We start from the raw sequence: 14,174 nt of genomic DNA on the forward strand, positions 1-14,174 counted from the left end.
GTACCAATGGTGGTTTTCTCTAAACTAAATTTAGAGTAGGTAGGTATCTGCATCTTTTTCCTTTCAATATTGCTAAAAAAGGAAAATTAATTTTCAATTAAATACTCTTACGGTTACTCTACAAACTTAAACATTGCTCAAGACGAGGTTTGACAGTCTTAAATTAAGTTTGGCTATCCTTTTTTTATATCATTAATAAGAAAAAGATGTGAATACTCTAAAATTTTGAATACAGTGGACCCCCGGTAATCCGGCCCCTATCTAATCCGGCACCCGCTGTAATCCGATATGTCTATTATTATAGAATTTACTAAATTCGACATACAAAGTAAGGTATGATTTGTACTTCAGAGTATGTATAACATATAGAATCTTATCATTAGATCTGTAATTTGTCAGATTACAAGGTACTCTTTGTAAAAAATTCCGGACCATAGGGGGTCTTAGGCAGTACTCTATAATCCGACAAATCCGATAGTTCGACAATGTCTTGCAAAACGTTTGTCAGATTACCGGGGGTCCACTGTATTTTGTTATCAAAATCCGTATCACTATCTCAGTGAAACAGTATATATCTATAATTTCTAATTAGGTAGACACACCGGGTTATTTAAGAAAAAAAACTAATTCGATATAAATTTTATTACAAACTTTTGGACTTATACTGCAAATCATACACCAAAGAGCAATATAGTATATTGTACTGAAAATTCAGTAAACCTCAATTGTAATAAAATTATTGGAAACGGCTTGTCATGGCATGGCGCACTTGATTGATTTTATTGTATTAATTATATTATAACAATTTCATATTTTATCAAGTTATCATTTTTATGTTATTGCTTCATAAATACATTATAAATCAAGATATAGTATTTGAGATTCGACGCAATCCAAATTGCTTCGATAATCGCGGACGGCCAAGTTCCACTAGAATTTTGATTTGTGTTTCAAATGTGTTTTGCTTCATCAAGTGATGTGTCTTTATTTTAATACATTTAATTTAATATTAATGACCATTTAATTTTTGTTTGTAACAAAATTAATTCAGTAAGTAGGCAGTGCATTAGTGCTTTTATGGAACGCACGCCACTGGTCATAATATATTTCGTTTCGTCCTAATACTAAGGCACCATTACTTAGACCAGCCGTTTCGAAATAATTATTTACTTGATAGAATCCCGCAATCAGCTGAAACAATTAGATGATAATAAAGAAATAATTTACAAAAATATAATGTATAATAATGTCGCGTTTACAAATATACAACACAATGAGCTTATCGAAACAACGTCAATCAAAATATTACACAATAATGTTGGAATGAGAAACAGAACATAATGTTGCATGAATAAACTGATAATCAGATTTTTATGTATACAGAATTATGATGAAAATTATCTACTACCATAGAGATTATGCAAGGAAGTAAACAGGAAGAAATACTAAAGAAAACCCATAAATAAGAGCCAGTGATGCAAATACTATGGCAGTGCAGTCGCACCAGTACCTACCCTCGATAGCTTTACAAACTTTAAATAACTATGACCATAGTATTAAGGCGGAAAGACACTTAACACTACTAGACGCGTGTGAAATGTGTTTCTGTCAGAAAATAATACGATTCGATACTCAACGAGAGTAAGTATTGTGTTAGAAGTAGGTATGTTTCCTTAGTTAAATATGTATTATTTATCCATGCACCACAACGTGAGCCTGGTCTCGGCTTGCGTTGAAATGTCTTTCGCGCGCCACCTACTTAGGTGGTGCAGTCAGATACCTTCACGCAAATGCCAACAACAACTGTACAAAGATTCAACTCAATCGAACAAATCAGTAATTTTATTTTATGTATATGATACCGTACAGTGACTTCACCGGCCTCAAGTTATCGTGCACGCGTAATTAAAATTATTGATTATTCCTCTAGAAAAGTTTTACATTTCTACAGAAACTTGGAAACTTCTTAAAGTAAAAATGTACACTTGAGTGATTTGTATTTATGATAATATTTTATTTTAATTGGGCCGATATTTGAATCCCTGAAATATAATGTTTAACTGATGAATAAATACGTTTTGTCAATTTTTATAAATATTGGAAAACAGTCAAAACAGCATAATTTTATCCATCAGTCAAAGTCTATTCGGCGCTTGAAAATCAGGCCTCAATAAGTACATAATATAAATCATTTTAACTAGCATTTTTAACAATATGACAATACATAATAAAAATTATATAAAGTTCTACAATCCACGCCCATTGCTATTATTATGTCCTGGACATTGCATGTGATATAGGTACCTACCTAAATAATTCCCCCCCCCCCCCCCACTTCTCCCTCCCACAAAGACTTCCAAACTGATGATGTGCATTGGCAAAAATATATTCGCCATGCCCAACACTAATTTTTATAGGTGTGGACGGGATCTTATAAACAAAAATTGTTTAATAAAATTACCGCCGATATTATATGCACATACGTACATACAAACACGAATGTTCACTGTAGAACCTTGACACGCAATGGCTCAAAGAAAACTATTTAGAAGAAGTTATTTTAAAAATCACTTTGATTTCGATCGCTCGCTAGTAACGCTTGGCGCACAACCAACTACAGCTCTAACCCGCATAGAATCTGACATGGTTCGGCTACACTGTCGGGATTCGGCAAATGATTTGTGATTATGGCGAATTGTGTGGCCGGTGGCAATCGTATCGTTCCGCACATTCGCGTTTACCCCAATGGTTAGCGCGAATATAGGTTTTTAAAAATCCCGCGGGAATTTTTTATTTTTCCTGGATATATCTAATATACAACACAGAAAAGACTTCGCTGTCACAGAATACCTTTACTTATTTAAATCCAAACTTATTTAAAACGCCCAAAAAAACATTTGCTGTAACCCGAACAGTATAGCTAGTTGATTTGCCGATTGCCGAACCGTCGTAAAAGTCCAAACAAGAATCATTTGCCGAATCACGATATTGGAGTCGTACCGTCAGGGGCACAAACACGTCGTATACGCAGGTAAGGCAATGCGTTTTATTTGTTCACATAAATCATGTTACTGTATGGGGTAGCATCCAAGCTTCAGTCCACAAAGGGTATGGAAACAATATGTTACTGCATTGTGGTGTATTTACATTCTTGGGATACACCTTTAATTAGATATAATGTACTTTACTTCTAAAGTACAGCAAATTACACTAAAGTAACAAAAAATAAATAGAGTACCAAATAAATCCATAAATATATCTTTTCATAGTATTCCCGTGCTAAATTGACATTTATTTATAAAAAAATTGAGTTCTAGGCGTTATCTCAAGCAAAGACACGAGGGTTAAAAACCTCGCAGATATGTCGCTGACCTAACCAACTGAAAATCGGTAGTATTTCATTATTGTATAATTATTTATTATGATAGTTATAACTAGTGGGCGACGGTTAGCCTGTTCATAAACGAGGCGATTTCATTTACAAATATAAACTAGCTTTAACAGCTAATGTAAAGATTCTTTACATAACTACAGTCCAACAAGGCTCTTTTGGCACTTGACTGAGGCACTTCTCAAGATGGCGGTTTTAATTCCGATTTTGGCCACGCGCTAATAGAGCCTTGTCGGACTGTATTTAGTTTTATTAGGGTCTTTACTAAAGGCTCTAATAAAACTAAATAGTTATGACACTCTACTGAGAGAATATTATCGAGAAATTATTGAACAGCGAGTATAGTGCCGGTGGGCCGCAGGTCAACGGCGATATAAAATGCCGACAATGATCTAGTACAACTTCTAGGCTTCGAACATGAGACAAGTTGGCATTGACGTTACAAAACTCCTTGAATTTAAAAACTTGCCCCAATCTTGAAATGTTTTGCCCGATCTGTTCAATTTTTAGAATAACAATATAGGAAAAATAAATTTTTATTACTTCATTAGAAAATCTATATACATATGTATAACTCAAACCGCCAAGTTTGAAACTTGAAATTTTGCGTAGGTTCTCTCTATAACGTAGAACCCCACTAAGAAAGCATTTTCAGAATTTCCATCTGACCTGCAAATCAATGTGAGCTAGTTAGTTTAAAAAAAATAGCACATATTAAGTAAATTAGATAAAGTAACAGATAAGATGTAGTAGTAATTTACCTATTCTGTATAATTCATTTGTTTAGAAATACCCAATCATCCACAAACTAATATGAAGTAGACTGGTCCACTAAATTGAATTCCAATCACTAATTACTTATTCCAATTACTAATCATAATTCAATGATTTAAGAATTTCAATTGTTATTTTTTGTCTTCCTTATCAGGAAAGCGCCCGATTTCATTAAATAAAAGAGAAAATGAATTGATATTTTATTATAAAAAAAAAAAAGAAATTAGATGAAAAATATTAGATTCTTTTGTTCTTCACTGGGCATTTCTGAACAAAATCATAGATTACAAATTATATAAATAATAGAAGGGGCAATAAATCGATCACAAAATTGGCCCCAGTGCGCGAACCTCAACTTAAGGGCTAGTTCGGTGACGAGAAGCGTACGAGTATGCAGCGAGCGACGGTGGAGAGACAGCTCAGTCAATGTACTGCGCGAGCCAGCGGAAGCCCTCGCCGTAACCCTGGCGCTTCAGCACCGAGCACATGAACAGCTCCAGCGGCCGCCCGGGCAGCTCCGACCGCGACACCTTGCCCTGACGACCACAACACCACATATTATATACCATTTGAAAGCTTACATGGGATATGATAACCTACTTTCAGGTGCTAAACACCTGGACGCCATTCATGCAATTTTGGGTTTTTTCAGACTATTTTATTTTCTTTTAAGCAAACAAAATAAACTATTGTATAGAGGAAAGAAGTGAAACTTCAGATTAAAATTAACCAGTCACATGTGAGTCACATTTGCACACGAAGGGTCCGTATCGAACAAGATATACCTAATACTTTCATGTGCAACACTGCAAGTTAATGAAAGACAATGCCATCTACATATGATTTAAGTAAACAAATTATATACAGATTTAAGTAAAACGGATGGACGGACAGACAGATAGACAACAAAGTGATACTATAAGGGAACCCTAAAAGTGGCCAATCATGGATTGGAAAATGGACATCATTTTCGTAGTCTATCTGTTATAGTCAGGAAAGCCGAATCGGGTAAAATAAAAAGAATTCGTAATATAGCCCGAAAAACTACGGAAGCGACACCAATATCGATGTTGTAGTCGCTCACCTTGCCAGTGGTCTGCTGGTAGAGGTTGAAGAACTGGCGCAGCTCGTCCTCGCTGGCGGCGCCGGGCTTGTCGATCTTGTTGCCGAGGATGAGCACGGGGCAGTTGCTGAGCGTCTCGTCGGTCAGCAGCGAGTCCAGCTCGGCCTTGGACTCGCGCAGGCGCTTGTGGTCGCACGCGTCCACGAGGAACACGATCGCGTCGACGGCGGGGAAGTAGTCGCGCCACACGCGCCGCGCCTGCTGATGCCCGCCCAGGTCGAACGTCGTGAAGCGCATGCTGCCTATCGACAGCTCCTCCGATGCTGCGCACAACATACATCGCATTATAAACACATTACAGCATACTCGCGGCTTCGCCCGAGCGGATTTCGGTCTCTTAAAATCCTGTAGGAACTCTTTGATTTTCCGGGATCAAAAGTAGCCTCTGCCCTTCCCCGGGATGTATGTCTGTACCAAGTTTCATTGAAATTGGTTCAGCGGTTGGGACGTGAAAACGGAGCAGACATTTATAATATTAGTATGGATTCCTATGTAGTGCTGTGTTGTGACAGCAGGCGATTAGACATTTCATGTGCACTAGCTTGTCATGAAACTGGTGTGCTGATGCCAAGGCTCCGATTGGTCTATCATTGTGCCAGATGCAATAGCAATACACCACAACACAGTAATGAGTATAAGGTTTTAATTATTTCCATGTACTGTAATATATTCTATTTTTATGTGAAAAAAAATTATATTTGCACAATTAACTTGAAATTTATAATATAATTGGTCTTCCCTCATAAATGCTCTATAATTTCAACTAATGATTCACAATAGGAAACATACAGCAGTCAAGGTGATTTCAAGGTAAAATATGATGGGGGCTTATATTGTGCAAATATTTGTCTTGAATTAATATTTATCTATGTAAGTATGCAATTATTTATTGAATACATTGTTTTCTACATCATTTAATGAATGAAAAAGAGGAAATCAATGTTATTAATAATTTTTATGAAAGTTGTATTTTAAGATGGGAGAGGGTGTATAATAAATAGGTCTCATTTTGTTGTGCATGCATTATTTTATTATTATTAGAATACTGTATAGTGTATATCATAATAATCTACTTGTCTTCTCTTTTATTTATTTATTTAAGAACTAGATGATGCCCGCGACTTCGTCCGCGTGGATTTAGGTTTTCCGAAATCCCGTGGGAACTCTTTAATTTTCCGGGATAAAAAGTAGCCTATGTGCTAATCCAGGGTATAATCTATCTCCATTCTAAATTTCAGCCCAATCCGTCCAGTAGTTTTGCGTGAAGGAGTAACAAACATACACACACACACACACATACAAACTTTCTCCTTTATAATATTAGTGTGATGTGATAGTGTGATAGAAGTTTTTTCCAGCTTTTGAAATAAAGAATTTGCAATAAAGGAATTGATTGGATGAATACCCCATGCCTCTCACACCTGCCTAAGGCTGAAAGGGAGATGAGGTTTTCAAGCCTTAAGTCCACCTTATGTAAAGTTGTACAATAAAGAGAAAAAAAAAGACTCTTACTGGGATGTAATGTTGGTACATGCTGTGCCAGTCTGTCGTCCTTTAACATATGCAGAAGTGTAGTTTTGCCTGCATTGTCCAGTCCCAGGAATAACAGTTTGCCAGATTTTTTATACAGACCTGTATAGATATACATTATACATATTATATTATATAATATCATTGCATTGTAATTAATTAGTGTTTTAATACATTCTTAGGTAACTGCTTTGCACAAGTAAATGTTATAACTATAGAAATAAGAATCATATGAATTTGATGACAATCCTGAGCCGCTCGCTTCAACATATATATCTACAAGTATATTTAATCATAATGTAGTTTGTATATGTTGTTATATACCACAACTACTTATGATACTACCCGCCCTTTCTTTTAAGCTTAAAAAGTTGTGCTAAAAGTAGTTACAATAAATAAAGGAAATAAGCAATGATAGCTTAGTGGTCAAGGCGTCAGCCTTTGTGAGGTTTGATTCCGGACATGTACCTCTTAACTTTTCAAAGCTGTGTATTTAAAGAAATTAAATATCACTTGCTTTAACAGTGAAGGAAAACATCATGAAGAAATCTGTATGCCTGAGAGTTCTCCATAATGTTCTCAAAGTTTTGTGAAGTCTACTTATGCGCAATTGGCCAGTGTGGCAGACTATGGCTAAAACCCTCATTCTGAGAAGACAGTGCTCAGTGATGGTGATGGTTTGATGATCATGATGAGAAGCGTGGGTGGTATTATAACTTTTCTGGTGTCACTGCAACTCTATTGAGCTTTCACCCAAAAAGTCTTGAAAATTGCCTGAACTTTGTTGTTACATTAACACACTAAAACTTTTAAAAAGGCTGTAGTTATGTACCTATTCATTTTCATACAAGATCTAGATAGGAAGCCTCCTTGAATAAAAACCTTGAAGACAATGTGTCATAATTAATCAACTAGTTTTTATAGAACTGTATTTTTCCCAAACACATACATATATTATCCTCATACACTAATTTAAATAAATTATAATTTGTTCCATTTTGAATAAAAGTCAACACACATTTAGTAGTAAACTTATCATGCATAATATGTGTCACTGATATTGCAACCTTCATAAACTGACCAATATAAAAGCAACATTTATATTATAAATGAGTTTTATATTTGAACATAATACTCATATTATGGTCATCAGGCTTTGTCAGTAAACTACTATGTTTATGCATAAGTTAAACTGATGCATATATTTTATCAAGCTAATATTTTGAACAGTTTTATCATAGAAACACATGAGCGGTTCCAAATCTTGAGTGCTAATAAAGGGTTTTAGTAAAACTTCTAAGAGCATATAATTTATTATAACAATGACAATTTAAGCACTTGTAAAGAAACCCCAATAAAGTACTACAAGACCAATTTACAATACAATACAAAAATTAAGTTTATTTTAAAATACTGATTATCATGTGCATAGATTACAGCTGGATAGGCCAGAGTTCAATAGTATTCATTCGTCAATTTAGTCTAATATCAAATTATAAGCTTTAATTTGGTAACAGGCCTTTCCTTAGGCAATTATAAATGGATTGTCTCACTCACCAAGGAATCCCAAGACACCAGTAAACCAATCCCAGATAAACATTTTGAATCTGGAATGTATGAATTTTTATATAATTAATATTTTATCACAACACAGGCTCACAAAGGGTAGTCATTTGATGGTGACTTGCACATCACATTATTATCAATTACGTCGTATCATCTGTCTACAATTCGTTTCTTATTTCGAGACAGATGCTCACATATTCTTCAAGGAACATCGAAATCAGTAGTATTGCGATAATGAATTGAGTAATGTGAATGACAGTACGTCATTTGCGTAGTCGAATCTTGAAACATAATTTCTTACTTTGTAAAACAGAAATACTCACTTATTAAAATTGTACTAGATTAACTAACACTAAAGGAAGTTTATCACAAGGTTTCACACTTATTTGCAATATGTTTCGTCGCTAAAACCGACGATATTCTCAAATTTATACACGAATAGGATGAATTATCAATCTCAATCTGTTGGCAAAGAATGACGTATGCTACTTCCGGTAGTTTGACATATTGTTGACATGTTGTTTATGTCATGCGTTCACTTTAATTTTAATTTAAAAAAAAAATTATTTTGATGAAGAGCCTGAGCTCTGGCCTGAGGCCAGCCGCCAGAGTGACAAGCATTAAAATCAATTTCTTTATCAAACATGCACTCTTGAGAATTTTTTTTTTTTTTAAAGAATATTAGCAATGTTAAATGACTAATATTCCCCTTTCCTCTCCAACTAAGCGTCAGGCTTGTGCTAGGAGTAGGTACGACAATAGTGCAACGGGCGGGGTTTGAACCGTCTACCTTTCGGTTTTCAGTCCACTCCTTTACCGGTTGAGCTATTGAGGCTCAAATTGCTTTTATTTTGATGGCTTTTAGTATTTATTTTTATAATTAAATTTTGTTTTAACTAACTATGGTGCGGAGGTTTTATTTTCATAGCAGGAAAGCCATGGAAAGCACTGTATCCGGACTTCGTCTGTGTTGGTGTTAGCTGGCGGGCGTGCTCTGCCTTTTGGGAGTGTTTTTTTTGTTAAAACTGACTGGAAAGCACTCTAAGAGGGTGCCGTGCGTGTGTCGGCGAGCGCTGGCACAGACGGGGTCCATACTTGTATAGTTTAACTAACTTGTTACAAATAACTACAAACTTGACATTGGCTAATCTTTGTAAAGCCAGACGAGAGAGAAAAAAAAGCACTGTAACCGGAAATATCTCAAACGTCAACTGTCATTTGTCAAAGTGTCAATTGTCAAAAATTGTCTTTCTTGTTTTGACAGCTTTCAAAGCTAAAGGTACATTTTGGTACATTTCTTATTTTACGAAAAAATTGGTGTTTTAATTTGGATATTAATGGAATATTGATAGCAATTACAAGATTAATGTTGGTTAATTACTGGTGTAACATTTGGTGATAAAGTGTGTGCGGATTGCAGAGATTTTTTAAGGTTATAAAAGTCCTGTAAAAGTGTTATTGTTATTTGCAGGCCTAAGCCATGGCACCGAGGAAAAACAAAGTTGCTAAAGAGGAGGTGCAGGTGACTCTCGGCCCGCAGCATTTGGTCGGAGAGATCGTGTTCGGAGTGGCTCACATCTTTGCCTCTTTCAATGACACATTCGTTCACGTTACCGACTTGTCTGGCCGGGAAACTATCGCCAGGGTAACTGGTGGCATGAAGGTTAAAGCTGATCGTGACGAGGCTTCGCCCTATGCCGCTATGTTGGCCGCTCAGGTAATCATTTAGTTTCATTGTAAGTAAATAAACTATTTTAAAATTCTAACCTCTTCCAAATAGTAAAGTTTTTAGAAAATAAAATTTATCTTTCTTTAAGTAATCTAGTGTTGTAACTGCAATTATTGTTGAAGTGAAGAAAATTGTTAAAGCAAAGCCTCTAAACATTAGTTTAAAAACTTTTAAGAGGAACTTGTGAGCATCTTACTGTGTGCATCATACTTAATGTGAATAAAAGTGGAGATCTATGAGGTTTGATGTAAATTGATTGCCATTTAAGTACCACCACAGTTCACGAAAGTTAGGAAACTTCTAACAAAACGTCGAGGCTTCGACGTCATGAGCAGGTGTCAATTAATGTTACCTATAGTTATCAATTAATTATTTCATTATTAATTATTATTAATTCAATGTGAAATGGCACACTGGAGACCCCCGTCTCATACCCCGATTGCCATCTCAATCTATCGCATCCCATACATTAGATACTAAGTATGAAAATACTAGATTTCTTTGATTTCACATGACCCATAGTCTAATATTTAATGGAATATCTATTCAGGATCAAACAGAGTTCTCTCACTCTCGTTCACTATAGTACCATAGTCTAAACAGTTTTCATTAAAAAGTTACTCAATATTTTTACTATTTATTTAAACTGATATTTAAATAAAAGATAGATTAGGTAGGAAATACTTCCCCAATTATCTATTGTACTTAACTGCCTTTTAACATTCAAGTCAAACCTGAAACCAAAGTATCTGTTAATTTAGTATTTTATTTCAATTTTTCAGGATGTTGCAGAAAAGTGCAAGACCTTAGGTATCACAGCTCTACACATCAAGCTACGTGCGACTGGTGGCAACAAAACAAAGACACCAGGCCCTGGTGCACAGTCTGCTCTCCGAGCTCTCGCCCGTTCCAACATGAAAATTGGCCGCATTGAGGATGTGACGCCCGTGCCTTCAGACTCAACTCGTAGGAAGGGTGGTAGGCGAGGACGCAGGCTGTAATCTTTTAGTATAAGCAAACTGTGGACTGAAATAAAAAGGTTTACGGTCTTTATTTGTTTTATTGTGTACCTAGCCAATCATGAAAATGAACTAGCTAAATATTATAGGTATTACTAGCTGCCTGTGCTGTGGCTCAGAATTTCTCAAAAGTCTTGTCAGTGGGGCTAAACCCATACCCCTTATTGGTTTCTACCTTGGATGAATTAACCACTCCAAGGTTTCTATGTGGCAATGTACTGGAACGCTAAAACGTTTGGTAGCACAGTAATTAAGTAGTCATGGTCGAAGCCTCCTAAGTCCCACCTGACTAGAGACAAATTAGAAATTATAAATTTCCAAATTTTGTTCCCGGGAATCGAAGCTCTGACCTGCCATAAGATCACTGCGCCCGAAAGGTCGTTTTTTGAAATAATTCATTAGGTTCTTCTGGAGCCTTAGGGCCTGTGCAGGCGAGGGACTTGTTCGCGGAGGACAATCGCCCCGAAGCGTAAGATTAAAATGACTGCTGGAAACTTGACATACAGTCAGTGTACGATTAGTCAGCCAGAAGCGAGCAAACGAGCGCTCAACGCGACTTTAAGTTCAGTGTGCGTTTTAGCGACTTCAGACATTCCATTTTAGGGTTCCGTATCTCAAAAGGAAAAACGGAACCCAGGATCACTTTGTTGTCTGTATGTCAAGAAACCTATAGGGTAGGTACTTCCCGTTGACCTAGAATCATGAAATTTGGCAGGTAGGTAGGTCTTATAGCACAAGGAATAAATCTGAAAACCGCGAATTTGTGGTCACATCATTTAAAAAAAAATTAAAATAAGTATGTTTCAATTTTCAAAGTAAGATAACTATACCATGTGGGGTATCATATGAAAGGGCTTTACCTGTACATTCTAAAACAGATGTTTATTTATTTTTATGCATAATAGTTTTTGTTTTATCGTGCAAAATGTTGGAAAAAATATTCGAGTACGGAACCCTCAGTGCGCGAGTCTGACTCGCCTTGGCCGGTTTTTTTTTAGTGGAGTTTACATCGACAGACCGGATGCATTTTTGTGCGGCCGGTCTGTAGATATTGTCAATTAGTTAGTCCCTCGTGTGCGTTCTTCGATTCGAGTTATAATAGGGAGGACAACAGTTCGTCTGTGCAGACCAGGGTTCTCCAAACTACGCCCCGCGGGCCCGCCAATGCCATCAATCCGGCCCGCCAATGCCATCAATCCGGCCCGCCAATGCCATCAATCCGGCCCGCCAATGCCATCAATCCGGCCCGCCAATGCCATCAATCCGGCCCGCCAATGCCATCAATCTGGCCCGCGACAGTTAATTTCTTATTGTTGTTACTATTGCTGTGATAAGTTGAAGAAGAAAACACATAATGATAATTTACCTACTCGGTTTTATATTTTACTTGCAAGGTAAAACAACCACAGAAATGATGACGCAGAAATCTTAACTGAAGTTTAAAAGCTTAAGTATATTAATAAATAACGTTAAGTAATTGAAAAGCAAAAAAGCGTATATTTGCTTAGCTCGCGCACTTTGCGACTAGTCTAACTAGAAATATTGTTAAGGGCAGAAAAATTTAAACTGTTTTGGCCCTTGGAACATACTCGTACTGACAAAATCATTATGGCCCTAACAGCCGGTTCCCATTTGTCTGTCTGGTCCGGATTTTAATCAGATGGTCTAGTGGCAAAACATTTTATATGAAGCTATTCATATTTGTCTGAAACCGATTTTGTGTCAAAATGTTCTGTCTCTGGAACATCCGATTAAAATCCGGACCCGACAGCCGACAAGTGAGAACGGGCTGTAAGGCTTCAAAGTTTGGAGACCCCTGGTGCAGACCATTAGTTTTATGGGAATTAATGAAAGAAAAAGCAAATAATTCTGAGAACATTGTATGTTATTTATTAATATATTAATATTTTTTATAAATATTTTCTATTTAATATACATATGTATATGTATGTTACTTTTTATGATAAACAAACACACTACACGCGCACATGAATTTTATAAGTAGGTAAAGTTTCCTTTAGTATTTTACATAATTATGCATCAAAAAAGTATACAAATAACTTCATAATATTGCACTGTTCTGATATTATCAAGGATAAATTTAACTAAATACCTGCATAATTAATCACCTTTTATATCCAACACCAACATTCCATTTATTTAATAGTTAATTTAATATTAATTGCTTTACAGCATAGAAAATTCATATAACATCATTTAATTATTATATTGTTTTTAATATTTTTGTTGATTTATAGTGGAACAAAGTAAAAATCACTTCGACTACTTTGAAGCATGTATTAGACCTTGTAACCTTTATGTACTATGAGATCATTATATTCCAAAGCTCCTCGTGCTAGCCAATTCATCGAGCCTTACGATTCTATGATTCTATACAAAAAACTAGAAGTTTTAATACAAGAACTGTTTGACAGCATTCACACCACGAATCGCGTTAAGACGAACTTCTGCATCGAGCTTCGACCAGTTACGCCGTTTTACAACTCACCAACGTTGATAGAATTCGAACATCGTCTATACACTTCAGCGTTTAAGTAAAATAGACCTTGACTGCCTTGTTTTAAAGCTCAAGTTCGTTGATACATTTTCAATTAGTTATCAAAGTGAAAATCTTGTGAAATTCGAATCGTTGGTACTGAATTTTTAACTTAGAATCAAGTAGATTTAGGTGTATTTTACTCTGACGTTCTTGTGTTTCGACATTCAAGTCGTAATAACGTTGATGTTAGGTTTAAAATCTCGTCTAAGCACTTTGAAGTGTGTCATGCTTCATACAGTTACATATTTTGTATTGCAAATGGATCACGCGTACGCGCGCATTCGATATCCTACCGTGCAACTTCGAGCTTTTCTGCTTAAACCTGCATTATGTTATGTAGCAACTTGTCTTTTAAAGCCTTAACAAAATTTCATATCTAAAATAAAATCATGAATTTACATTACACTAACAGATACATAACCCAATAATTAACTAAATATTTATTTCACATCACGACATTGTCGGAGAAAAGAAAAATAAAG

At 35.9% G+C, this 14,174-nt stretch overlaps 2 protein-coding genes across 3 annotated transcripts; one reads left to right on the top strand and one right to left on the bottom strand.

Moving 5' to 3' along the window:
• Positions 1 to 627: 627 nt before the first annotated feature.
• LOC123867463 (GTP-binding protein SAR1b) lies at positions 628 to 8,873 on the bottom strand. Its single transcript, XM_045909512.1, has 5 exons — positions 8,708 to 8,873; positions 8,376 to 8,425; positions 6,801 to 6,920; positions 5,250 to 5,551; positions 628 to 4,701 (listed from the first exon to the last, which is right to left on the bottom strand). Exons 2-5 carry the CDS (start codon positions 8,416 to 8,418, stop codon positions 4,585 to 4,587), a joined length of 582 nt encoding a protein of 193 aa, XP_045765468.1. The 5' UTR covers positions 8,419 to 8,425; positions 8,708 to 8,873; the 3' UTR covers positions 628 to 4,584.
• A 685-nt stretch (positions 8,874 to 9,558) lies between these two features.
• Positions 9,559 to 11,162, top strand: LOC123867466 (40S ribosomal protein S14). 2 transcript variants are annotated; one of them, XM_045909518.1, is made up of 3 exons: positions 9,559 to 9,663; positions 9,856 to 10,101; positions 10,896 to 11,162. In XM_045909518.1, the coding sequence occupies exons 2-3, from the start codon at positions 9,865 to 9,867 to the stop codon at positions 11,112 to 11,114; spliced, it is 456 nt and encodes a 151-aa protein (XP_045765474.1). In that variant the 5' UTR covers positions 9,559 to 9,663; positions 9,856 to 9,864; the 3' UTR covers positions 11,115 to 11,162. The 2 variants fall into 2 exon arrangements, with proteins under 2 accessions (XP_045765474.1, XP_045765473.1); XM_045909517.1 differs by having other exon boundaries at positions 9,634 to 9,752.
• Positions 11,163 to 14,174: the final 3,012 nt, after the last annotated feature.

Source organism: Maniola jurtina, chromosome 8 (genome assembly GCF_905333055.1).
Source record: "Maniola jurtina chromosome 8, ilManJurt1.1, whole genome shotgun sequence".
Lineage (NCBI taxonomy): Eukaryota > Metazoa > Arthropoda > Insecta > Lepidoptera > Nymphalidae > Maniola > Maniola jurtina.

Bases quoted from the DNA above. Each gene is read 5' to 3' on its own strand.
- LOC123867463 (XM_045909512.1), bottom strand. From the start codon at position 8,418: ATGTTTATCTGGGATTGGTTTACTGGTGTCTTGGGATTCCTTG. The intron at 6,921-8,375 runs GTGAGTGAGACA...ATATCTATACAG, and splicing joins TGGTGTCTTGGGATTCCTTG to GTCTGTATAAAAAATCTGGC. The intron at 4,702-5,249 runs GTGAGCGACTAC...TGTGGTCGTCAG, and splicing joins ACCAGCAGACCACTGGCAAG to GGCAAGGTGTCGCGGTCGGA.
- LOC123867466 (XM_045909518.1), top strand. From the start codon at position 9,865: ATGGCACCGAGGAAAAACAAAGTTGCTAAAGAGGAGGTGCAGGTGACT. The intron at 10,102-10,895 runs GTAATCATTTAG...TCAATTTTTCAG, and splicing joins CCGCTATGTTGGCCGCTCAG to GATGTTGCAGAAAAGTGCAA.